The sequence below is a fragment of the Globicephala melas genome, chromosome 1 (assembly GCF_963455315.2).
Source record: "Globicephala melas chromosome 1, mGloMel1.2, whole genome shotgun sequence".
NCBI classification, from domain to species: Eukaryota; Metazoa; Chordata; class Mammalia; order Artiodactyla; family Delphinidae; genus Globicephala; species Globicephala melas.
Genome location: NC_083314.1, coordinates 138,334,603 through 138,358,686, shown reverse-complemented (window position 1 = coordinate 138,358,686; position 24,084 = coordinate 138,334,603). Strand labels below are relative to the sequence as shown.

At 46.1% G+C, this 24,084-nt stretch overlaps 1 protein-coding gene across 1 annotated transcript; it reads right to left on the bottom strand.

Annotated features, from left to right (window-relative positions):
* Window positions 1-20,855: 20,855 nt before the first annotated feature.
* Window positions 20,856-23,607, bottom strand: JUN (Jun proto-oncogene, AP-1 transcription factor subunit). Its single transcript, XM_030870311.3, has one exon. The coding sequence runs from the start codon at window positions 22,646-22,648 to the stop codon at window positions 21,614-21,616; it is 1,035 nt and encodes a 344-aa protein (XP_030726171.1). The 5' UTR covers window positions 22,649-23,607; the 3' UTR covers window positions 20,856-21,613.
* Between the last annotated feature and the right edge of the window lie 477 nt (window positions 23,608-24,084).

The following is a 24,084-nucleotide window of genomic DNA, read 5'->3' as shown; positions in this document are numbered from 1 at the left end:
AGAGCTGGGATTTAAGTCCCTTATCAGTCCCCTTTTCATTCCTCATGCCATCTCACTTCCCTTCCTGCTATAGTTTATTATGCAGTCAGCATAAGCCTAATTATATGCAACAGACTATGAATCCTGCATGGTAGGAGCTAGGTATTCATTTCCTATCCCTCTCTCACTAAGCTACTGATGAAGCCCTTAGTGGTCAGAAGTGACTAATGGGATTGTTCCTGTTCTGGTTTGATTTGAATTTCTACCTAGATTATTACATAAAAACTCTAATGAACAGGGTGGACAATGGCATGAGCAGTGCCCTTTTCTAAATGCTACTGTGCTAGCATTAATTCTCACACTCTTTCTTCTCTCTTTTTGAATAGCTGTTCATGTTCTTTGCCAGTTTTTCTATTGAGTTATAAGAACACTTTATATATTAAGAAAATTAGTCTTATTTACTTGTTGTGTATGTTAGAAATATTTTTCTCCATGTTAGAAATATCTTTTCCTATTTTGTCAATGATCTATTGAATGCATATATAGTATTTTTTGGGGGGGCATAATATAGTTTTGTGTTATTAAGAAAGTGTTCTCACTCCAAGAGAAAAAATAAATTATTTATGTATGCAAATCTTACTGGTCTTTTACTTTATTTTCTATTCCCTTCCACTGATTTGTCATTTTAATCTCCCAATTCCAGACTGTTTTAGTATTTATAACTTTATAATTTATTTGAATATCTGGGAGTGTATATCTACTTTTGTTGTCCTTTTTCAGCTTTCTCCTGTCTTCTCACCCATATTTATCTTTTCTTTAAACAATTATTCATATGGTACACCCTTTTATAGAAAAATGAGAAATACAGATAAGTATAAAAATAAAATTTAAAAAAATGAATAATAATACCATCCAAAGTTTACTGATATTAATTTCTTGAGGTATCTCATTCCAATATTTTCCTATGTACAAACATACACACACACACATCTGCTTTTCTAAAAAAAATTCAGGGGCTTCCCTGGTGGCACAGTGGTTAAGAATCCACCTGCCAATGCAGGGGACATGGGTTCAGGCCCTGGTCTAGGAAGATCCCACAGGCTGCAGAGCAACTAAGCCCGTGCGCCACAACTACTCAGCCTGCTCTCTAGAGCCCTTGAGCCACAACTACTGAGCCTGCATGCCACGACTACTGAGGCCCGCGCACCTAGAGCCCATGTTCTGCAACAAGAGAAGCCACCGCAACGAGAAGCCTGTGCACCGCAAGGAGGAGTGGCCCCCGCTCGCCGCAATTGGCGAAAGCCCACGCGCAGCAATGAAGACCCAAAGCAGCCAAAAATAAATTAAAAAAAAAACTGCTAAAAAAAGAAATAAAAAAATAAAAATAAAAAAATTCAGATCGTGCTATAGTAGCAAATGTATTATCTGAAATCTGTATAGCCATTGACTGATTAGTATGAGCATTGCCTAATATACTATGTTTTATTTAACCATTCCTCTATTGCTGAGCATGTGAGTTATTTCTAATTTTTCACTCAAGCTATTCATGCTTATTTCTGTCTGGGTGTGAATGAATCCTTTGCACATTTCTCAAGCAAGTTGATAAACATCTGGTCTAAGATATTCTTTAGCACCTTGAAGTTGGTTTTGTGATGTCCATATCAGCTCATCAATATCTACTCAAAGACTCCTTCCTCCTTGAAAGTATCATTCAGACTGGGTGTAAAGGAAACACTCATCGCAGAGGAAGTTGGCATGGTGCTTAAGAGCATGAGCTTTGGAATCAGACAGAACCATGTGAATTTGGAGAAGTTGCCTAAACTCTGTTTCCTCATCTGTAAAATATGGACACCAATAGCTACTCAGAGGTTGACAGTGGGGATTAAATGAGATTATACTTGTAAAGTCCTTAGCATTATGCCCAGCACACGGTAAGATGTTCAACAAATGACATCCACACAAACATTGTGTCCCCTCCGACTACTTAGCCACAGCTGCCCTCCCTTGCCCTTTCTAATTTTGCTGCTTGGCAGTCTGGGGATGGAACCGCTGAGGACTGAGTCATATCTTTAGAAGACTTGTTGTGCAAGGTATGGTTCCAGAACTAGCGGCATTTGCATCACTTGAACATCTCAGAACCTGAAGAAATTAGGTCCCATCCAAGACCTATTCATCATAGTCTGTATTTTAAAAAGACTTGCATGCCCAGTAAAGTTTACGAAGATATTGGTCTAGGTATCCAGGGAGCTGGTGGTGGTTGTGTGTGCGTGGGGGGGTGCGGGTGGGGATGCAGGAGGATATGGCATCTCTAGTCTTGAATTCTCTAGTCTGGAATTTGCATTCTTTTGGTCTCAAACTCATCACTCAGTAGCAATGTGCTCTTCACAAAGCTCCGATGACCTTTACCACCATGATGTAGTGGAAGGCGCTCTGTCTTCAGATTTAGACAGAGCTGGGCTTCAATCCCAGCTTTGTTATCTGGAGGACTTATTAGCCAGGAAAACTTGAGACAGATCATTTCAACTTTCTGAGTCCAGTTTCTTCATCTGTAAAATGTGGGGTGATACACCTTTCTCGGGGTGTTATTCGAGATAAACCAGAGATAAAGTATTTAAGAAGACTGGCACATCGTCAGGGTATAAAAAGTATTTCAACTCCAAAGACCTGAATTTGGATCTCAGTTCCACAACCCACTTGACCAGTCACTTCCTCTTTCTGGACTTAAGTTTCATCACCTGTAAAATAGACATTTAGGTCAAATAACCCCTGAGGTTTCTCTCTGCTCTCAAACTTGTTAACTCTAATGCATATTTCTGTAAACGTTATTTGAATCCTAATGGTAGCTCATGGTTAGAAAAGAGACTACCACCATCCTGACAAATGATCTAAATTTGTCTAGATTAGACAAATGTTTAGATCTAAATGATCTAAATTTGAATTGGGAGACCTGAAAAAAGGATGGATTTTCTAGGTATCGATGTATGTTTTCGACTGGTACAAACAAGAGACTCAATGAAAGTGTTGATGGCTATTAAATTGAATTTCCATATCATAAGGACATAAACATAGGCGATTATATGGTGGGTACTGAACTCTCCCAAAGTGGATTTTGAACCTCCGGAGTGTTTGGGGCACATATCTGATACTGAAAGTTCTCTGATTTGAATTAGAAAGCTGTCAAGACCACCTGAACTGAAGATGCTTGACTGGGGGAAGGGAAACAAAAACCTGACTTCTCACAATAGAATCTTAATAAATGATAGACAATTAATTAATTTAAAGTAATTGAAAGTATCCTAAGCAATTCTTTCCCCAAGCTTTTTTTTTTTTTTTTTTTTTTTTGCGGTACGTGGGCCTCTCACTGCTGTGGCCTCTCCCGTTGCGGAGCACAGGCTCTGGACACGCAGGCTCAGGGCCGCTGCATGGACCCAGCCACTCCGTGGCATGTGGGATCCTCCCGGACCAGGGCACGAACCCGCATCCCCTGCATCGGCAGGCGGACTCCCAACCACTGCACCACCAGGGAAGCCCCCAGCATTTTTTATAATCCATTTGTACATCCATTCATTGACCGAACTTGATTTGAGCACTACTATAGGTAGACAGTGTGCTAGGTGTTAGGGAATGGAGGGTCAGAGTAGAAATACGTTAGACAGTTACAATGTACTCTAAGAGATGAGACAGATACCCAAATAACTCTTATGGAGGATAAAAACTATCATCAGAGAGGGAATGATAAAATGCTTTGAATATATAGGGAACAGAGAGATTATTTCTGGAGACTGGTACACATTAGAAATGACTTCTTAGCAGATGTGACATCTAATCTGGGCCTGGAATGATTGGATTTTATCCATCAATTCAACAAATATTTGCTAGGAGCCAGTGAACCACAATACCTCACAGACGATGCCTTCAGAGTTGGCTAGTTAGGAGGGAGCTGTTTGTCAATTACTAATTTTCTATGATTTTCTCTTCTTCCTCTTCCTTTTATACCACCAGTTTGGGGGAAGTTAAACTTGCAAGTTTCTTGGGGGATTATCAAAACCGGTCATTGTTAAATGTTGGTTTCTCCAAGCCAGACAAATCTTCATTCATTCAACACATATTTATCGATATAAACTGTGTGCTAGGCACTACAGTGAGGAGTTAGAAATACAGTGATGAGCCCAGGCAGTCTGATTGTTATGTACCTTACAGCTGGCTGGAGAGAGAGACAGTGTCAGATGATCTCACAGATACATGTGCAGTTGTAACTGATGAGTGCAGAGAAGGGAAGAAGGCCTTTGTCGCTGAGAACTTATCATAAGGGGAGCTGATCAGGAGGGGTACCAGGGAAGGCCTCGCTGAGGCATAACTCTTGACCTTTGACACGTTTGAGACGTGAATAGGAGTTAACAGGGATGAGGGGGAAGGACCAATGCTCTAGATAGCAGGAATAGCATGTACCTGGGCTGTTCTTCACAGGAGCTGGAGAGGAGAGAGCTGAAAGGAAGATGATGCAGGATGAAGCTGGATCCGTAGGGAGGGGAGTGATGATGCAGGAGGCCCAGTCGAAGAATTCTGTCTTTATCTTAAGAGTCATGAGAAGCCACTGAAAATTTCAAGCATGAAAGGGGATGGTCATATTTATATTTTGAAAAGATTCTCTAATTTGCAAGCTCTCAGTGTTAAACTAGTTGAGTTTATATACCTTCTGGCTGTGACAGTGGGAATAAACAGAAGGCAGAAGAGTATAGATGAGGGGGAGGCCAGTTAGGAAGCTAGTGGTGCAGTTCAGAAGAAAGGTTATGTTCTTTTGACTAAGGTGGTGGCAGTGATGGAGAGATAAATTGGAGCTAAATCAATAGTATGGTGGATAGAACATGGGAGATGAAGGTGAGAAAAGGGTCAAGGATATCTCCTAGGTTCCTCTCTGGCATGCATAATTGTATGGATGGAATACCATTCACTGAAATGAATCAGCATTTGGCCTTGTCTCAGGGCTGCCACATACAGTTGTGTGAGTTGTGCACTGCACAGGGTATCTGGCTGAGTGGGGTAGGCAGGTGCTGAGAGTCAGTTCATGCTCTGCTCGCCAAGCCACGCATCCCAATTCAGGGCTATGTCTACCCAGGTTGGAGAAGCATGTTCTCATAATTTGCAAAACGGAGCCATTCCTTTGGCTAGATTAAAAATAGCTGACCTTTGAACTCAGCAAGGCAGGCATCCAGGCAAGCCTGGATGGGGTGCTATCAGTTGGCGGGGTGGTTAGACATGGTAAAGCCAGGAGCAGAGTACCTGGATGGTGGAGGCAGGGGCTAGGGAAGTTGAGGAGGAAATGAGAGGGTGCAAGGAATACTGAGCTCAGTTTATTTATCCTGCAGTGGCGGTTTCTGGCCTTTACTGGACCCCTAACCCACAGGGAGGGATCCTGCCTGTGGTTCACCCTTCCTGTTATTTTGATTCTCTTGTTGGATGCCTTTGATGAAGGTAGATATGAAAACCCAGATGATCAGAGAGCAGAAGCAGTTTAAGAACCATCTAGCTCCACTCATTATATAGGTAAGAATGCTAAAGCCCAGGGGAATGGGATGCTCTGTCCCATGTCCCCATGCTGGGACTAGATCCTCAGTTTCCTTACTCACCACATCTTGCTGATCTTCCCTCTAACAAGAAGTAAACTGACTTTTTGCAGGCAGCAAGGCACACCTAAAAGAGCACAGATATTGAGTAGGGTCAGCCTAGATTTGGGGCCCCACTTGTTATTTCTTTGCTGTGTGATCTTGGCCAAGTTACTTAGCTCCCTGAACTTCGCTTTCTCTACCTGTAAGAAGGAGATAAAAACACTCACTTTGAAGTGGGGGCTGTGAGAATTAATGTAAAGCCTCTGGGACAGTATCTATTCACAAGCCATGATCCAGACACCATTCTCCACTTCTGGTGTCTTCTCTAGCCCTGTCTCCCCACCTACCCCTTCTCTGTTCCTGAGAGTTTGGCAGAGATCTGCAGAAAATGTATTTCTTTGTAAGGTCTTTGTACAGCACTACGTAAACTCAGCATATCAGATAAACACAATATTGAGAATGACTCTACATTTCCCTCTAACCTTGATTTGGGGGTTCAGATCCCTAAGGTGCAAATGACAATTAAACTCTGGCCCCCAAACCAGCCTTCTCCTTTCCCGCATGATAAATCTGCATGGCTTTCAGGAAGCTTCATGTGAAAATAACGCCTTGAAACCGGAAACAAAAGGAACTGGAGGCTTCTGCAGGAAGCATAATATACAAGCCAGTTTTGCAGAAGATGAAGGGTGGGAGCTCAAAAAAAAAAAAAAAAAGCAATCACTGGGAGGGTTTTGTTTTTTCTTTCAAAGTGATTTGTGATGGTACATAGTTACTTTCATTTGTTTCCTGACTTTGAGAGGCTGACAAATAGCAGTCTCATTTTGAATATCTATAGTTACCCTTGAGGTTTTGTGCAGAGTGGGAAGGACTGTTTTGAACAATTTCTCATGGACAAGTGGAAGCTGTACTCTTGCTACAAATGATTCATCCAGGAGAAATGATATATAAACAAGACTGCCTGCTTGGAAAGCGGATGGGAGGGCGAGGTATTTCAGAAGGGCTTTTCACTCCCATGCCAGCTAACAATCAAAGCTCTTTTTTTTTTTTTTAGAAATTTATCTTTCTTTCTTTCTTTCTTTTTGGTTGCGTTGGGTCTTTGCTGTGCGCGGGCTTTCTCTAGTTGCAGCGAGCGGGGGCTACTCTTCATTGTGGTGCGCAGGCTTCTCATTGCGGTGTCTTCTCTTGTTGTGGAGCACAGGCTTCAGTAGTTGTGGCACACGGTCTCAGTAATTGTGGCTCATGGGCTCTAGAGCACAGGCTCAGTGTTTGTGGTGCTCAGTTGCTTAGTTGCTCCATGGCATGTGGGATCTTCCTGGACCAGGGATCGATCCCGTGTCTCCTGCACTGGCAGGTAGATGCCTAACCACTGTGCCACCAGGGAAATCCCAAAGCTAGCTCTTAAAATAGCAGAGGTGCTTTGAAATGGAGACTTCAGAAAGTTTTTTTAATCTTACATCTCATAGTTGATTTCAAAGAAAGTATTTCTTAAATCTCTAAGACCAGTTACTCTCTCATGGTGATCATGTATCAATAGGTTGATTCAGTCTTAAACCTTGTCCTGTTAGTGTCAGGGAAAGAGCAAGGGCTCTGGAAGTTGATACACCTGAGTAGGATAAAGCCAGCGAAACATCCGAGGTGCACAATTTAAGGAGGCATCTTACTCTCTGGGTCGTGCGAGTGCTGACTCTGCACTTGTATGACCCTGAGAGTAAGGTGCCTCCTTAAATTTGCCTGTGATATTTGCCTGCCCAGTATCCATTTGCCTTTCTGGTAGTCATACCCCAATTTTGCTTTGGGGAAGTACCAGGTCCTATTGCTTGTAGAGGTGGTGAAAACTATCAGCTGGGCAGCAGGTATGGAGGGGAAGAAATGTAACTCAAGCCAGGATCTCTCTATTCCAGGAATACATCCCTTGAGCAGAGAGAAAAAGCACTGAAACATGATTGGGAACCATTGACTCCGACAGAGGCATGGGTTTCAGAGGAAGTCCCTCAGACTCCAGAGCTAGCTGCCTACCCAATGTTCATTCTCTCATTCACAAAAGTTAAAGACTGCATTTCCTAGACTTCCTCGCAACTAGGAATGGCCAAAGAAATATGTATGGAAGTTGCTGGGTGAGCATCTGAGAAAGCTCTTTAAGGCTGGTAGGGTGCCTTTTATTGTCCTCATCTTTTCCTCCTTCATCTTGGCTGGCATGGGGACTTGACAGTTGGAGAGCAGCTTGTAACCATGAAGTGACTTTAGGATGGAAGCCATATGCAAACAATGGTGGAGCAGAAACAATGGAGCCTGTGCTTCTGAAGACTGAGAGCTGCCATACCACCTCTCTTCAGACTTCTTGTTCAAGGGAGGAAATATATGTGTAAAATTTTTAAAGCCACTGTTATTTGGCTGTTCTATTTTACTCAATAGGAGTGAATCCTGATTGATTTAATTATTTTAATGATTATCCCCTGAGTCAGACATGAATGGTGATCCCTTGCATAATTATCTATATGTTCCTCTACATTTCTCTTTCCCTTGTAGTTGGGTTGAGGCTATGTGTCTAATTTTGACCAATGGCCTCAGAGCAGGAATGACATATGTCACTTCTGTACTAAGGCACTTAAGTGTCAGTGTGCCCTCTCCAGCTCTCTCTTCCCTGCCAAAGTAACACTGGAAGCCACATGACGAGATGGGGTGGTAGTGTCACAAGACAGAAGGAAATGGGATCTCTGAGTCACTGGATGTAGAACTCCCATTAACCTGCCTTTGGTTGAGACTTTGGGTGAATGAGAAATTTACTTTTGTTTTGCAAAGTCAATGAGATTTCAGAGTTTATTCATTATCACAGCATAGGTTAACCTATCCTAACTAATACACCCCATTTTATAACTGAAAACATTGAGTCAGCAATAAGTAACTTGCCCTAATCAAAGCAGCTACTTAGTGACCAAGTCTATCTGACTTACAATAGCCACGCTCTGCTGTCTCCATCTCCTCCTTGATATTGGCCACCATGGGCATTCCTCACCCCGTTGGTTCCCTGTCATTTGCTTCCACCCAGGTTGTTCCTCCTGTCTCTCTGCATCTCTCTCTTTGGCCTGCATAAACTACAATGCCACATGTCCAAGTCTTAGGCTATGACATTAAATCATAGAATTATGTCTCATACTGTAATTCTGTCTTGGAATTTATTTTGAGCCTTGTCTGGTTGAGTTTGGCCAATACTGAAAATGGCTGCTCAGCATCTGGCTTTTATTGGGTCTTTGGCTAAAACAAAAAAAAAAAATTCAAAATTAATTTTCATCACCGGGTTTATAGTATTTTCTGTTTTCTTTCCTGAGCACAGTGAAGAAAAAAAAAGTGAGATGTGGCTATAATACTGTATCTGAATCACTCAGCTTGGTGGGTTGGAACAACTTGCTCATAAGAAAAACTCGTGTATTCAACAGATGTTATGATGCAGGGGCCCTGATAGATTCTGGGAATGCAAGATGAATTTTTTTACCACAGTCCTTGCTTTAAAGGGGTACCCAATATAATGACCTGTATATGTAAATAAGATGCAAAATAGTGTGATAAGCCCATAGAGAATCAGGGTGTATCAGAAAACGTGATGACGCAAATGGGAAGGTTGTCTTTTGCACCGACCGATTCCCACATGAATGTGTTAGTGCCACGGTTGGAAGAGATCTTCCAGAGATTGCTGAATATTGAATGTTGTGCTAAGTGATTTTCACAAATCAACTCTCCACACCCCCTTCCCCACCATGCTTTACAAGTATTACATCTATTCCGAGGATGAGTAAACTGTCGTTCAGTGAAGGAAAGAGACTTGCCTAAGGTCACACATGTAGGATTTTAACTCATTTCTGTCCAACTCCAGAAATTCACATTTTCCCCAGTATACCAATCTGGTCCCTCCGGTAAAACAGATGGGTTTATTTCCACAACCTCCACTGTCGAATCCAATGAATTTCCTGAGCCAAGCCCTTGGCAGATCCATCGCAGCTTGGGCTTCTTGGAAATTCGGTGCTGGTCCTCAAGGGCTCCCTACCTGCTGAGCCTTATTCTTCATTCTGAAATAAGAGCTGCCCTGTAAACAGTATCTGGTGCTCGCTTCCTGGACTCCGGCTGGTGGGGCAAGAACAGTTCCAGCGCATATGCTTCCCTATTCTGTAAAAAATGTGTTTATACTTGGTTCCCCTGAAGGCAAACGACGCCCATACTTTTGTCCCGGCCGAATTTGTTGGCTGGGCTTTTTCTAATCCTTTACACCCTGAGAAGCAGGGAGCGCAGCGCGTGCCCTCTGGCGCCATCTACTGGCACTGTTCGAATCTGACGGCGGCCCCTGGAGAGGAGTTGTGATGTATTCAGTAATTAATTGAAGGAATCCTGCTACTTCATTAGCAGATTCTTTTTTTTCTACACGGACGAGAGAGTGACCAATTGGTAAAGAGAGTAGATATCAAAGACTTTAACTTACTTTAAAGAGCCCAGGATCTCCTCTCTCTCACTTCTCCCACCCCACCCGTTGTGACGTTCCTTCATCTTCAATTCTTTCTTCCTTTAAACATATTTATTTTCTTATTATATAGAGATCAGGGCATGGGGCACACAGCTGCACACCTGAGCAAACAGAGTGGTTGACTGGTTTGCTGGCGTAATGAAAATCATTGGTTTTGAGCTCATTACTCTGATTCCACAATGGGCACCAAATCCCATTTAAGACCTACCCAGGAACTCTTCAAAGTGACGCTGCTCTGGGTCTGTGCCTGGCGAGCATGCCACCTCTCTGAGTCTTTGCAAAGGAATAACCCACGTTTGGAGACCCAGGCCTGTCAGATCAAAACCAGGCCTGGCCTCCAGACCTTCAAACAAGTCACAACAGTGAACTTGACTCATCCATTTTCAAATTACAGCCTGTTCTCTTTACGAAATGGAGCAGAGCCTCTCGGATTGGGGCTGCCTGCTATATTTGATATATTAGGGAGAATCCTGACTCTTTCCAGGTTTCTGCTGGTCTGTTTTAAATCCAAATAGCTTGGCTCAGTGTGGTTTTTAGTTATTTTTTCATTTGAAATGGAATTCGAAACAGCAGGGGCATAAAGCCCAGATACAAATGGGAAAGAAAACATAAAAAGGTCCCTGGAGTTCCCCCTTCACCTTCCACATTAAGGAAAAGGAATACCATTGTAAACCGACTATCTGTCAAAATACCATGTGGGGAGGGTGATATTGCTGAGCTGCTGGAATTTTACAATATTTCTAATGCTTTTGGTTTTCTTTAGAGGCGTTTCGATGGAGGGATCAGGGGCACAACTTTGGAGCCAAATCCTGCTCTGCCTTTTACAGTCCTGGAGCCTTAGCCATTTTCTGAGCACACAGAGTCTCAGTTTCCTCACCTGGGAACAAGCCTGCGCTAGTTACCTGATAGGCTATTGCGAGCTTGAAACAAGGTAATACAGAAGGCATTTACCATCGGCCTGGGCACTTCACAAGAGCTTCATAAACAGCTAATAACATGATCAGTCTCTCGTAGCCAGGAATCGGAGCTTCTGCCTTTGGAATGAAGTGTTGACTTTCAGATAAAGCCTGGGTCCCCTTTGTTCACCATCATCTAGCCTCTCAGATTGTTTAAGACTTGGAGTTTGGGTGCTATATTCGGACATGCCGCATTAACCACACCCCTTCTAGATCCACCTGTCCCGTGACCTCCTCCTCCCCCATCCCCTCCCCGCAAGGGAATGGTACCTTCTAACCACACTGGTCTTCTCCTTACTTCTAACACACACTCTTGCCCAAGACAACAATGCTCTCCCCACCCACCCGTGTGCCTAATTCCTTCAGGTCTCAGTTTAAAGGTCACTTCCTGGGGAGGCCTCCTTGACTTCCCTGACTGAGGCCCGCCCCTGCTCATCCCTCCACTGAAGCCTCCGATCGTGGCTTCCCAGTCTATGCAGTGTCACTGCTGTCCATCTTCTCTGCAGCACTTTGCAAAGGGCTGGGCTGGATACAGTAATTGTGATAATCTGTTTAATAATTTGTCTGGTGTCTCTTCTCTTCACCTGACAATAAGTGGTCAGGAATTCTGTCCATTTTGTCTATAAATAGCTAATGATGAGTCCTAAATAGCTCCATCTGAGTCCTCCTTACCTTAGTCCCTGATGTCCCCTCTTCCTGGAAAACGATCACCCTATTTTTCTGTCAAACTCCCACTCCTCTCTTTTAAGATACAATTCCAAATCAGCCCCTCAGTGAAGCCATTGCTGAATTCCCTTAGGTGGGGTACTTGCTCCTAAAGTATACTGTATTTACCTCTGTCATGGCAATTATATATTGAATCCACCTGCTTTTGATAACAGGCTCCATGTTTTACACAGCTTCTCACCTCCAGCGCTTAGTAGGTGCCTGGATAGAGGAGGTGAATGGATTCAATAAACATGGGGTAAATGAATAGAGCCATGGCCTTCTGAGAGAGTGACAATCGTTCAATCCCATACCGCTCTCCTCAGGTGGAAAGATTTTAAGACTATTTATGCCAAGAACTGGTTACTATATTACCTCCCAGCCATGGCTTAAGCCACACAGTAGATACTCATCAACCTCTCGGTATTTTCTACTTGCAACACTGGATTTATCATTCACTTCTTATGCTTATAGTCAGTTCTAAGAATTTTCAGAGATCCTTCTCACATTCTGGTTCTGGGGTGTAAAGATCTTTGATTCGCTATAGGGAGGAAAAAGAATATTTCATTGTATATTGGATTCTCCTTTTTTAGGGTTCAGTCATGATGATAATTGATTTCAGTTTTTCTTTTCTACTTTTACTACTTCAACTATTGAATTGTGGAAATCCTGGTGTAGAAACTGATACTGATACAGTTCAATGAGCAGGTGAGTGGAGAAAAACACAGACCAGAAGTAGATATGCTTAGAGGGCTTCTTGATGTTTCAAAATCTTGCTTGGAGAATCTTCAACTCTCTATTTTAATTGGCCTCGGTCAAGTTTTTTACAGTGAACGTCACAACAGTGACTAAGACTAATGACTATTGTTTTTACAGAATATTTTTATATATGTTATATCATTGAATACATCCCCCCTGAGCATTTTCCATCCAAAGAAGCATGTTCTTGATGATTTGTATCTGGAGTTCCCAACTCGTTAGAAGAGATCAAATTGTGCATCACGAATGCCAACCTGGTTTTTGAAGTGGAGTAGATGTCCCTCTATCCTGGACTGAAAAAATTTGATAATAATAACAGCAGATAATAATCATCTGTTTGATCTCCAGCACCTACTCCTTCATAGGTCCTGATTGTCCTTTGAAAATCTTCTCCTCCTCACTTTCTTCCCTGGCCATGTAGTTTGATGAAACTCCCAAAACCTTGGTTTTAGAGGTGGACAATTGACCTACACCTCAGCCAATCTAGTATGTCCTGTGCCTGACTGGTTCAGGAATGGATATGAGGCGCAATCAGATCAATGAAACACCGTCCCGGGAGGATGTGAGGAACTACTATAGCCATCTTACTTATTCCTACAGACAGAGAATGGGAGCTGCTGGACACTATCAAAAGGAGACTGAGGATGAAGCTAACTCTTCCCACAGCAAGCTGAGTGATGGAGAGCAATCAAAGCCTCATGATACCATTTGAGCCCTGTATCCAGCCAGGTCTAGAGCTACCTCTACTTAAAGCTTTTCAATGATATACTCCAATAAAATGTCTTTTGACTTTAACGGAATTTTCTGTCACTTGCAACCATAGAATTCTAACTGATACATTTATAATTCGCCAGCACTAGGCTAAGCCCTTTTACGTAGGTTAGCTAATTTAATCCTTACGACAGTCCTATGGGAGTAGTTATTATCTGCATTTCATAGCTGATGAAATAAAGGCTTAGAGAAATTAACTAGCTTCCCACTCACAGGTGGGAGATGTTAGAGTTGGAATTAGGATTCAGGTCTTAGCTTTGCACTGTTTCCTGGACACGGGAACATGGCTGGGGGGTACCATCTATCAGGCACCATCCACTTCTCACCCTCCCTTCCCAATACTCCTAACCTGGTCCTTCATTTTGCTGTCCTCCTTCTCTCTTCCCCTCCCCTCCCATACCTTGACTTTGAGACTCCAGGGAGATGAACATTAGCCCCTCCACCCAGCAAGCTCTGGGAGCCCAGGCTCAGCCCTTCCCCGGCCCATGGCAGGGGACTGGCTGAGATGACCCCCACATAGTCCTTCTGGCCACTTTGCTGTGAAGTCATGGCCCTTCCCTGGGTGTCAGTGATTGCTTCTTCCTTTCCTGGCCCAGAGCCATCTTCAGAGGCTCGCTTGACAGCACCCAGGGCAACACAGGCTGAGAGGCACCCTGCTTGGATAAGGCATTTTCCCGCTCGGGCATTCGTGTACAGCTGGCTCTGTTTGAAATCCTGTCCCTCTCTGACTTCACTTCCTGAATGTGCTGACAGGCCTTTGAGCCAAGCCAAACAGGTTCCCAACGCCCGTGCCTGCGGAGTATTCCCCTGCGAGTGCAGCTGGGGAAACAAAACTTTTCTCCAGCCCGCAGAGAGGACCTGCCAGCCCTTATATGACCAAGAAGCAGGTCCTGCGAGACGTCGTTGAATCTTAATGGGAAACGTTTTCATTTCAGCCGGGGTGGTGTGTGTGTGTGTGTGTATGCATTCACACTGGCTTGGGCGGGGAAGTGGAATTCCTGATCAGTTCCTCTTCAATTAACAAATCTACAGGGAAAAATGGCTAATTATTGCTTGCCTGCTCTATACAGGGTTTTACATATATGAACCTCTGACAACCCTCTGAGGTAGACATGGCTAGCCTCATTTTTACAAAGGAAGGAACTGATACACAGCGATACTCATGAACTTGATCCATGTCTCCCAGGTTTGAGCTGCAGAGCACAGATTGAACCCCTGGGTACCTGACTCCAAAATCCCTGTGCCTCCGCTAACTCCTAATACCTCAATTCTCTCTTCCAACTTGTAATATCTCGATTCTTCATGTGGTCAGAAGGGTAGCAAGGCTCTGGTGTCTTCTGAGTTCTGTGAAGTTCTACAAGTTAGTTTTCTTCTCTGAATCTCAGTTTCCTCATACGCAAAATGGAATGATAGCAGTGTCTGTGGCAGGGAGGCTGTGAGGCTCCATTGAGATATAAATTCACGTGGCAGTACTACTCAAGGGCAGGGTCATATGTGAGCAAAGCTAGCTCTTCTGAGTCAAGAAAGACCTGGACTCAGCTCGGGCTTCCACCAGCCACTTATTCCATGAACTTGAACAAGATGGAAACCTCCATTTTCTCATGTATACAATAGAGCCCTAACATTTACCTTGTAATTCCCAGCAGAGTGCCTGCTACATAGTAGAAATGTAGTAAATGGCATATGTATTGAATATTATACAGGCTTTTGTTTATTATACTTGTGGCAGACACGGTTGTTTCCTGCTGGAGCAGTTAGCAAAGGCTAAGTAATGCTACAGTAACAAAAAGCCCTCCTCTCTGTGTCTTAATACAACAAAGGTCTAATTTTTGCTTCTGATAAATGTCTATTGTTGATGCTGGCGGTGAGGAGGGACTCTGATTTACATCACCGTCATTTAAGGACCAGGTTAATGGACATTCCATCTCTGTGCTTCCACAGTTACCACGGCTGGGAAAAGGAAACATGGTGAATTGCACACTCACTCTTAAGGCTCCCACCTGGATGTGAGAGATGTTACCACTGCTGGCATTTCATTGACTGACACAAGTCACAGTGCCTCTCACCCAACTTCCAGGTAGAAGACAGGGAAGTACTACCCTACCTTGTACAAGAGGAGACCTGGAAACATTTGGTGGAGAGCACTGATGACTATCCTCCCACCCAAAAGCCACCCTCCATCTCACTTATTTTTTGCCACCAGAGCCTTGATTTTTATTTATTTTTAAATTGACTTTTGGTGTTCATTTTCTCATGTGCTTCGAAGAAGGTGATCCCAAGGGGGTGAATCATGACTGTAGGCCAATCATGGTGGTCCCATTCCCTGGCCAGGGATGAGTTTGGGTATAGGCATATGACCTGCTCTGGGCCAATGGGACCTGAAGGGAAGTCTACTCGGGTGGAAGTAGGGAGGTTCTAGGAGAGGTTTCTCTTGCTAATAAAAAAGAGAAAGATGGAAGTAAACACCCTTGCATTGCTAGTGATTATTGTGTTTACCTATGATGCCAGGAACTGCTAAAGCTATCTTGAGTCCACACAAGGGGCGTCTTTGACACACTGAGAATGGTGAAACAGATAGAAAGCCCATGATGATGTCGCTGAGCCACTATATTTGCCCTGGATCTTGTTTAAATTGTGTCTACTGTTACTGGCCCGTGTAAGCGTCCAAACTGGTGGAGTGGTCGATTATATAACAGCCCAGGTACCTGCTTATCTTTTTTCAAGATTTGCCATAAGGTGAGGGCATTCCTCCCTCCGAGCATGAATCTAGGATGAATCAAATACACCTTGGAAGAGATTTGCCATCAGCAGAAGCTGATGGACAGACAGTCCCATGGAGATCTGGGAAATGCCCAAATTTTGTCCAGGTATCTAGTGAAAACCTATAGCCTAAGAAGGCAGTAACTTAATGATCTGGTAGCCCAATTTTTTGAAGGAATAATGAAGCAACCATCGAGCAATGTCTTTTAGTGGATGTACATGAAGGACGTTTGTGTAGCAAGAAACCGCCAGGGCTTCTCAGCACTAGTATTCTAGTCCCCCCAGAACTGAGCGGTTTGCAGCAGGGCAACGAGAGTTCATTAGACGTTGCTGTAGCATGGATGAAATATCCCAGGAGACTATCTGATTACCTTTGCTCAGATGCTGTGTACATCAAAGAACCTTCTGATGACTAATTCAGTTCCTCAGGGTCCTTGATGTAGAATCAAGGGGGTGCCCCAGGATCACCAGGGCATCAGGTTCCTAGAAAAATATAGGAGAAGAATATGGTTCTTGACGGCTGGGGACCTAACTGTGGTCCCACCAGTCACTGCATGAGGGGCCTCAACAAAAACTCTTAACTGGGAGCCTCAGCTTCTGTTCCTGTGAAACACAGCTACTAATAATGACACACGCAGGGTAGTGGTGAAAATAAAATGCAATAGAAGAGATGAAATCATGTTGGAAAGGACAAGAGTATAAACTGGTGAGTACCAATCTCAGTGCTCATTCCTCTCCTCTTCGCTTACCCCACCCCAGGAAGGCAGGCCTTCCCTTAACTCCTAGGGTACCCCAGAGTTTTTCCAGGCTTTTCCTCATGCTGACCCTCGTTCTGGAATTCCCTACCTCATCTCTTCTGCTCTTGACCTGAAGAACTCTTAAGTCATCTAATCAGTCTCAGTTCAAGTATTTCTCCAGAAAGACCAGGATGACAATCAAACTCTTAGCATGGAACAGTTAGATACTTCACAACCCGACCCTTAAACTTTTCTGCTTCTTCTCCTTCACTTTTCTTCTCACACCTTCATTCCCAGCCTCTCCATGCAGCTTACAAGTCCCTCAACACACCATGTTTTCTGATGCCCTGTTCCTCTGCACACAAGTTCCTCCTCCAACCTTTTGCTCCTGCTGAGTTCCACTGGATCAGCTCAGACGTCATTTCACCCGTGAAGTCTTTCCTGATAAAGTCTCTTCCTCCTGCATCTGGCGCCTCTTTCTCCTTCATCTCCGTACTCTTCCCCACCAGACTGGGAGTTCCTGGCGAACAGGGATTGTGTCGTGTTCCTCACTGAAGCCCCACTCTTAGCAAGGGCCTCAGTGAGACTGGGCCAAGGGGAGTGCCCTTCTTTGGGACGTCAAAAGTCCAAAACCAAATAACTGGAGCCAGGGTCCAGAGTTAGGTAGGGATTGTTTCACTTTCTGGGGCCATCCCAGCTTCTAACCCTCTTCCCTTCTTCTTTAACATTCCACTTGACCCACGTAGAAGTAGGTGGTGGGGTAGGCAAGACTGAAAGGCATTGTCTTTTTCCTTGGTTCATTCAATGGGTATCTTCTCTAAGAATAAAAGAGCACGAGGAATAGATACATTGGCATGATCCTTGTCTCTGTCAAGCAAACACTGGGTACTAAGTTCAGGACCCCTGAAATACATTAACTTTACAAACAGGAAGTTCTCTCTGTCATTACCAATGAAATAGTGGTTTTTAATAAAGTCGCACGTAGAACTATTTTTTGTGCCTGCCTAACGATCACATATTATCCTTCCCTATCTCCACCTCCAAGCTTAATGTTTCACGCAGGCCCATTTTATATGAGAAGATGCCCGCTTAGTGGAGGAGGGAAGGGACGCTCTGTGTGGCTGGAAGAATGAATGTGCTAACAGTTTAATTCTTTTAAGAGCACTCATTGAGAACTAGGCTTTAGCACCTGGTGATTGGCCACGTTTGACTTTTCTGAGGGTCTTCAATCCATCTGGCGTTGTTCGTCTGGAAATGGATGAGGTATATTTCACTAGAAGAAGTTAAGACCTGGAATTATTTTGGAGCATTTCAGTTCAATTGTCTATTCAGTCAACACACATTTTATAAACGTCTCCTATGTAACCAGGCACTGTACTAGGAGTCTGGGTTCCACAGACGAGTAGGATAGGTTCTAGCCAAGAGACACAGAGGTTCACGATGATAATACTTTGATAAGTGCTATCACAGAAGTTTGGATAAAATGTTGTGGATGCGTAATTGGGAATATTCGTTGCACCTGAAGAGGGAGTTAGCAAGGAAGGCGTCACAGAGAAGGTGCCACTTTCACCAAACCTTGAAAAATGGGTAGGATTCAGCAATTGAGCCAGAAGGAAAGGTATCCCAGTCAGAGGGATGAGTACAAGCAGAAGCATGGAGGGGTGAAAAGGCATGAAATTCAGATTCACACAAAGATACGTTTCTCATAGTGAATGTGTAGCCATTCAGCTTAGAAATTATTAACCTTTTTCGAGTCATGGAACTTTTTGAGAACCAAATAGAGCTTAATGATCTCTCTCCCTAGGGGAGTGTGTGTTCATGTGGGCACACCCGTACACAAACACAATTTTGTAGGCATTTTCATTGAGTTCATGAATCCTCTGCCCCAATGGACACAAAGTGTTAAGAATCTCTGAAATATACATATGTAAGACAGATTAAAAGAGGATTAATGGTTTCATGTGCCACTAGCTTCATCTTCTCCAACCATTAGTGTTACCCAAACAATAACTCATTGAATGCCAAAATAACATTGACCTTGGAGGGTCTATAAGTATCTGATTTTCTGTCTCCAGAGTTTACAGGTTACTGCTGAAATTTCCTCTACCACAATTTTTTTTCTATCCCTTTTGTTACAATTTCAGAGATATACATTCAGAAGGATAGTTGAAACAAACAAGGGTAGGGATAGGCCTGAGTTTCAGGCTTTTTATTTTTTTTAAAGTCAGAGTCTAGGGGCTTTCCTAGTGGCGCAGTGGTTGAGAGTCCTCCTGCCGATGCAGGGGACATGGGTTCGTGACCCGGTCCGGGAGGATCCCACATGCCGCGGAGCGGCTGGGCCCGTGAGCCATGGCCGCTGAGCCTGCGCATCCGGAGCCTGTGCTCCGCAACGGGATAGGCCACAACAGTGAGAGGCCCGCGTACCGCAAAAAAAAAAGAAAAAGTCAGAGTCTAAAGCAAACTGGGGAGTGGTGTGGCTTTTCTGTGCTGCACTGTTGTCTGGGCTTAGTCTACCTTTGCAGGTAATTAATTCCCCAGCCTGCTTATTTTTTCTACTTGGCTCTTGTTTAGCTTCCACAGAGCCCCACCCCAAAGTGCTTTATTGTCCCTCTTCTGACTATTTCTACAAATGGTCAAAATCAACTCACCTTCCGGGTTGCTGACATGGGCAAATTCACTGTTTGGAGAAGTGTATCTGCTCCCAGTAACCCTTTGTTAAATAAGTGTTGTTCCAATGGAGTGGACCTGATAGCTAACAAGTCAGTCCAATCCCTTCCACTCCTGGACACTCTCCCGAAGAGAAACTCTCTGTGTCTTTGGATTTACAGCCACAGGCAGGATATTAGCACTCCCAGACCTGTTGGGTACTAGAGCACTGCTAATGAGCAAACAGCCCTGCCTCAATTAGTGGTTTGGGGAAGTATTCCCGGATATCAAATTGCTTTTGCTGCTTGATAATCATACCGGCTCTTGGGATGAAAAGCAACCAAGCAAAAATTGTTCCCTTGTTGAGGGCTGCCTTGTTGATCTCTTAAGCTACATCTGTAGACAGAACTTAAGTCTGCCATTTCTCCAGAGTGAAGGTTTGATTTATATACATAATCATTGTACTGGGGTTCATGTTTTCGCTTGTGTATTTTTTTATAGTATCTAGAGTACCATCTTTTGAGACCGATTCTATAATAATTATTTAAACAAGGCTGATTATTTTAGAGACAAATTAAGAAACTATAGAAGAATCCGAAATGATAAACTGCTATACTGGTAATTTGTCTAGGCATAGGGAGGGGGTGTGTGGAAAGCGAAAGAGGAGAGAGACACAGACAGAGAGAGAGAGAGAGAGAGAAGGCGAAGGAGGATGAATGAAGCTGGGAGAATGTTTCATCCAGACTGCAATTTCTGTGTTGACTTTTCATAAATTCTTTGCTTCTTAACTACCAAATAACTTCAGATGGCAGTAATGTTAACCCCAGCAACTGAAAAGCAATGCTTCAGAACAGAGCTTGGGAAGAAAAAAAGTAGTAAAGGGAAAGGAATTCAAGATCTGTTATTGGTATTTGAATACGTTTATTGTGACAAGAATGCTGTTATAAATATTCATATGCAAAGACCGTCTCTTTTATCTAGGAATTGTTAAAATAAAGATTCCAAATTGGAAGGATACATCTTTTGTAAAAATCTGCCACTGTTCCTGCTTTGAGAATAAGCATCTATTGTTAAAATTTCTACTAACATTATAAATGGTCACAGCACATGCCACTTGATATGATCCAAACTTTAAAACGTTTGACTTCCCAGGGAGCTGCCCCTCTCCACCACAACCTCCCTTCCCTCAGCCTCCTGAAATGCCACATTATCCTTTGTAAGCCACTCTGTATAGCTTGTTGGGGAGGAAAGAGTATAACTCGATGAGGGAATCAGCTACAGTTATCTCTTAACTCCAGTAGGTAACAGTTTTCACTGCTTGATAGTAAGAAGCACTGATAGTGATTTTAATGGACACTCTTAACTCTTTCAGCTCCACCTGGCAAAGTAATCTACAGGTAATGCAGAAAAGAGGTTGGGGGAGGGGTCACTTTTTCAATATTTTATTGTATTTTCTTAAATATCCTTTCTGGAATTTTCAGAAACAAAACATAAAAAAATTATATACTTTATTACAAATGGTAAACTCAGAGTGCTCCAAATCTCTTATTTACAAACAACGCTGGGCAGGACACCCAAACAAACAAACATGAAATAACTTACAAAGGCGTGAAGCTGTTTATTGACAGTAATCAGCTTTCAACAAATTAAAAAATATATACATGTACATACACAGTTATGGAAGGCAGTCCAGAAGGAGTTCATCTGCAGACTGGGCCTCGCTCTCGCAAACCTCCCTCCCGCCTCCCCCCCCCCACCCCCTTTGTGTTCTTAAGGAGCACTACAGAAGCAATCTACAGTCTCTATTGGAGTTTGCGACCCCTCCCTCCCCCCTTTAATACTGAATGAGATCGAATGTTAGGTCCATGCAGTTCTTGGTCAATGTTAAAGAAAAGTCTAACGTTCTGTTTGCGCGGGGACAGCCCGACCGTAAAGCGGGGCAGCCCGCGGGCGGCCGCTCCCTGGCTCCCTGCCAAAGGGAGGGCGCGCCAAGTCCTTCTCTCTCGTGCACACTGGGGGCGCCGTCAGGACGCAACCCAGTCCAACTTGGAAACCCTTGGCTTTAGTTCTCGGACACTTCTTTTTTCTCTCTTTCTCCCTCTCTCGCAACTTGTCAAGTTCTCAAGTCTGTCCCTCTCTGGGTTATTTGTTCTCCGTTGCCCCTCAGCCCCCGACAGTCTCGCCTCAAAACGTTTGCAACTGCTGCGTTAGCATGAGTTGGCACCCACTGTTAACGTGGTTCATGACTTTCTGCTTAAGCTGGGCCACCTGTTCCCTGAGCATGTTGGCCGTGGACGCCAGCTCCGAGTTCTGCGCTTTCAAGGTTTTCACTTTTTCCTCCAGCCGGGCGATCCTCTCCAGCTTCCTTTTCCGGCACTTGGAGGCAGCGATGCGGTTCCTCATGCGCTTCCTCTCCGCCTTGATCCGCTCCTGGGACTCCATGTCGATGGGGGACAGGGGCGGCGTTTCCCCGGGCATCTCGGGGACCGTCTGCGGCTCCTCCTTCAGGGCCTGCAGCCGCGGGTGCTGCACGGGGATCTGCTGGGGCAGGTGGTGCGGCGGCGGCGGCGGCGGCGGCGGCGGCTGCTGCTGCTGAGGCTGCGCGGGAAAGGCCAGGCCGGCCGCGCCGTAGGAGGGCGCCCCGCCGCCGCCGCCGCCACCGCTCAGCGCGCCCGGGTTGAAGTTGCTGAGGTTGGCGTAGACCGGCGGCTCGCTGTGCAGGCTGGCGCCGAAGCCGCCGCCGCCGCCGCCGCCACCGCCGCCGCCCGCCACCGAGGCCACGGCCGGGGCCACCAGGCCCGCCCCGCTGACCGGCTGCGCCGCCGACGTGACGCTGGGCAGCGTGTTCTGGCTGTGCAGTTCGGCCAGGGCGCGCACGAAGCCCTCGGCGAAGCCCTCCTGCTCGTCCGTCACGTTCTTGGGACACAGGAACTGGGTGGGGGTCGGCGTGGTGGTGATGTGCCCGTTGCTGGACTGGATTATCAGGCGCTCCAGCTCGGGCGACGCCAGCTTGAGCAGCCCCACGTCGGGCGAGGTGAGGAGGTCGGAGTTCTTGGCCCGGAGGTGCGGCTTCAGGCTGCCCACGGGGTCGGCCAGGTTCAGGGTCATGCTCTGCTTCAGGATCTTGGGGTTACTGTAGCCGTAGGCGCCGCTCTCGGACTGGAGGAACGAGGCGTTGAGGGCATCGTCGTAGAAGGTCGTTTCCATCTTTGCAGTCATAGAACAGTCTGTCACTTCACGTGGGGTTAGTTTGGGCTGCGCGCAGAAGTTTCGGGGCCGTAACAGCGCGCTGGCAAGCGGGGGACACCCGCGCCTCCCCGGGCCTTGAGCAAGGAAAGTTTCTGGAAGAGCGCGCGCCCCCGCCGGCTGGCCTCCCCCGGCGCCCTCCTCACCGGCTCGCTCCGGGGGATCGCAGGGTTAAGACGCCGCCCGCACTCTTACTTGTCCGCTCGCGCGCGCCGCCCGGCTTTGAAAAGTCGCGGTCACTCCCGGAGCTCTCTCGGGCCCAGAGGTTCCTCGGAGCCCGCGGACGAACTCGCTTCCCGGCGGCAGCAGGTAGCGCGGACCCCGCGGTGGCCGGCCGGCGGCGGGTCTCCGCCGCCCCGACTCCGAAGACTGTCCCCTCCTCCGCTGCGAGGGGGAGGGGGCGCCCGGCAGCCGCGGCTCGCGCTCGCCCAAGTTCAGCAACGGGTTCGAGCGAAGCGGAGCGCACGTCCTCCTGTCTCTGCCGCCTCCTTTTCTCTACCGCCGCCGCGGCAGCTTCCTTTGCAAAGGAAAGCTTTGCAAAAGTTCGCTCCGGGACCCGGCGGCCACTTGTCTCCTGTCCTCCTGGCTGGGAAACTTCTTGCCGCTGCAGCCGTTCTCCTGACTTCCCCGGGCGGACAGTGGCCGCTCTCCACGCTGTCAGCAGCGCTAGCGCAGCTGGGCTCTCTCCGCCTGGGGGCGGCTGGAGAAGGGGCTCTCCCGGCGCTCCCCAGAACACCAGCCCGGGAACCACAAGCACTAGCTCCGGGCCGTTGGAGAGAAAATGGAAAAGGAAATAAGATTTGCAGTCCTTCCCAGCTGACTGTGCCTGTCTGCCTGCCTGCGGCCGCGTACCTCCACTCCCGCCTCACAGCTTCAGCCACACTCAGTGCAACTCTGAGCCCTTATCCAGCCCGAGCTCAACACTTATCTGCTACCAGTCAACCCCTAAAAATAGCCCATGATGTCACCCCAAGGCCTTCCCATTGGCTCGCGTCGCTCTCAGGAGGGCGGGCCCACCCGTCGCCATGGAGACCCCACCCTAGAAGATTCTTCTCTGGACCCGCGGAGGCTCACGGGATGAGGTAATGCTCTGTTGCCCTCCTACAGTTGGGCCCTTCTTTCTCCTCCTCCCCCCCGCCTCCCCCTCCACGCGACTTGAGCCCCTGTCTTCCTTCTCCCCTCCCCGGCGCGTCTTTCCCGGCCCGCCCGGTGCATTGTGGGCTGACGTCTTGGAGTTTGACTGCCTAGTGACGGTGGCTGCCGCGAGACGGGCGGACTCGGGCGCTCGCAGCCTCTGAAGGAAGCGGGCTGAAGTTCAGGGCTCGGGGCGGGAAGGCAGGGGATGCGGGACCCAGAAGGCGGGGGAACCGGGCCAGGTGTCTGGGGCTGAGGGCGCGGGGCGGGTGGTA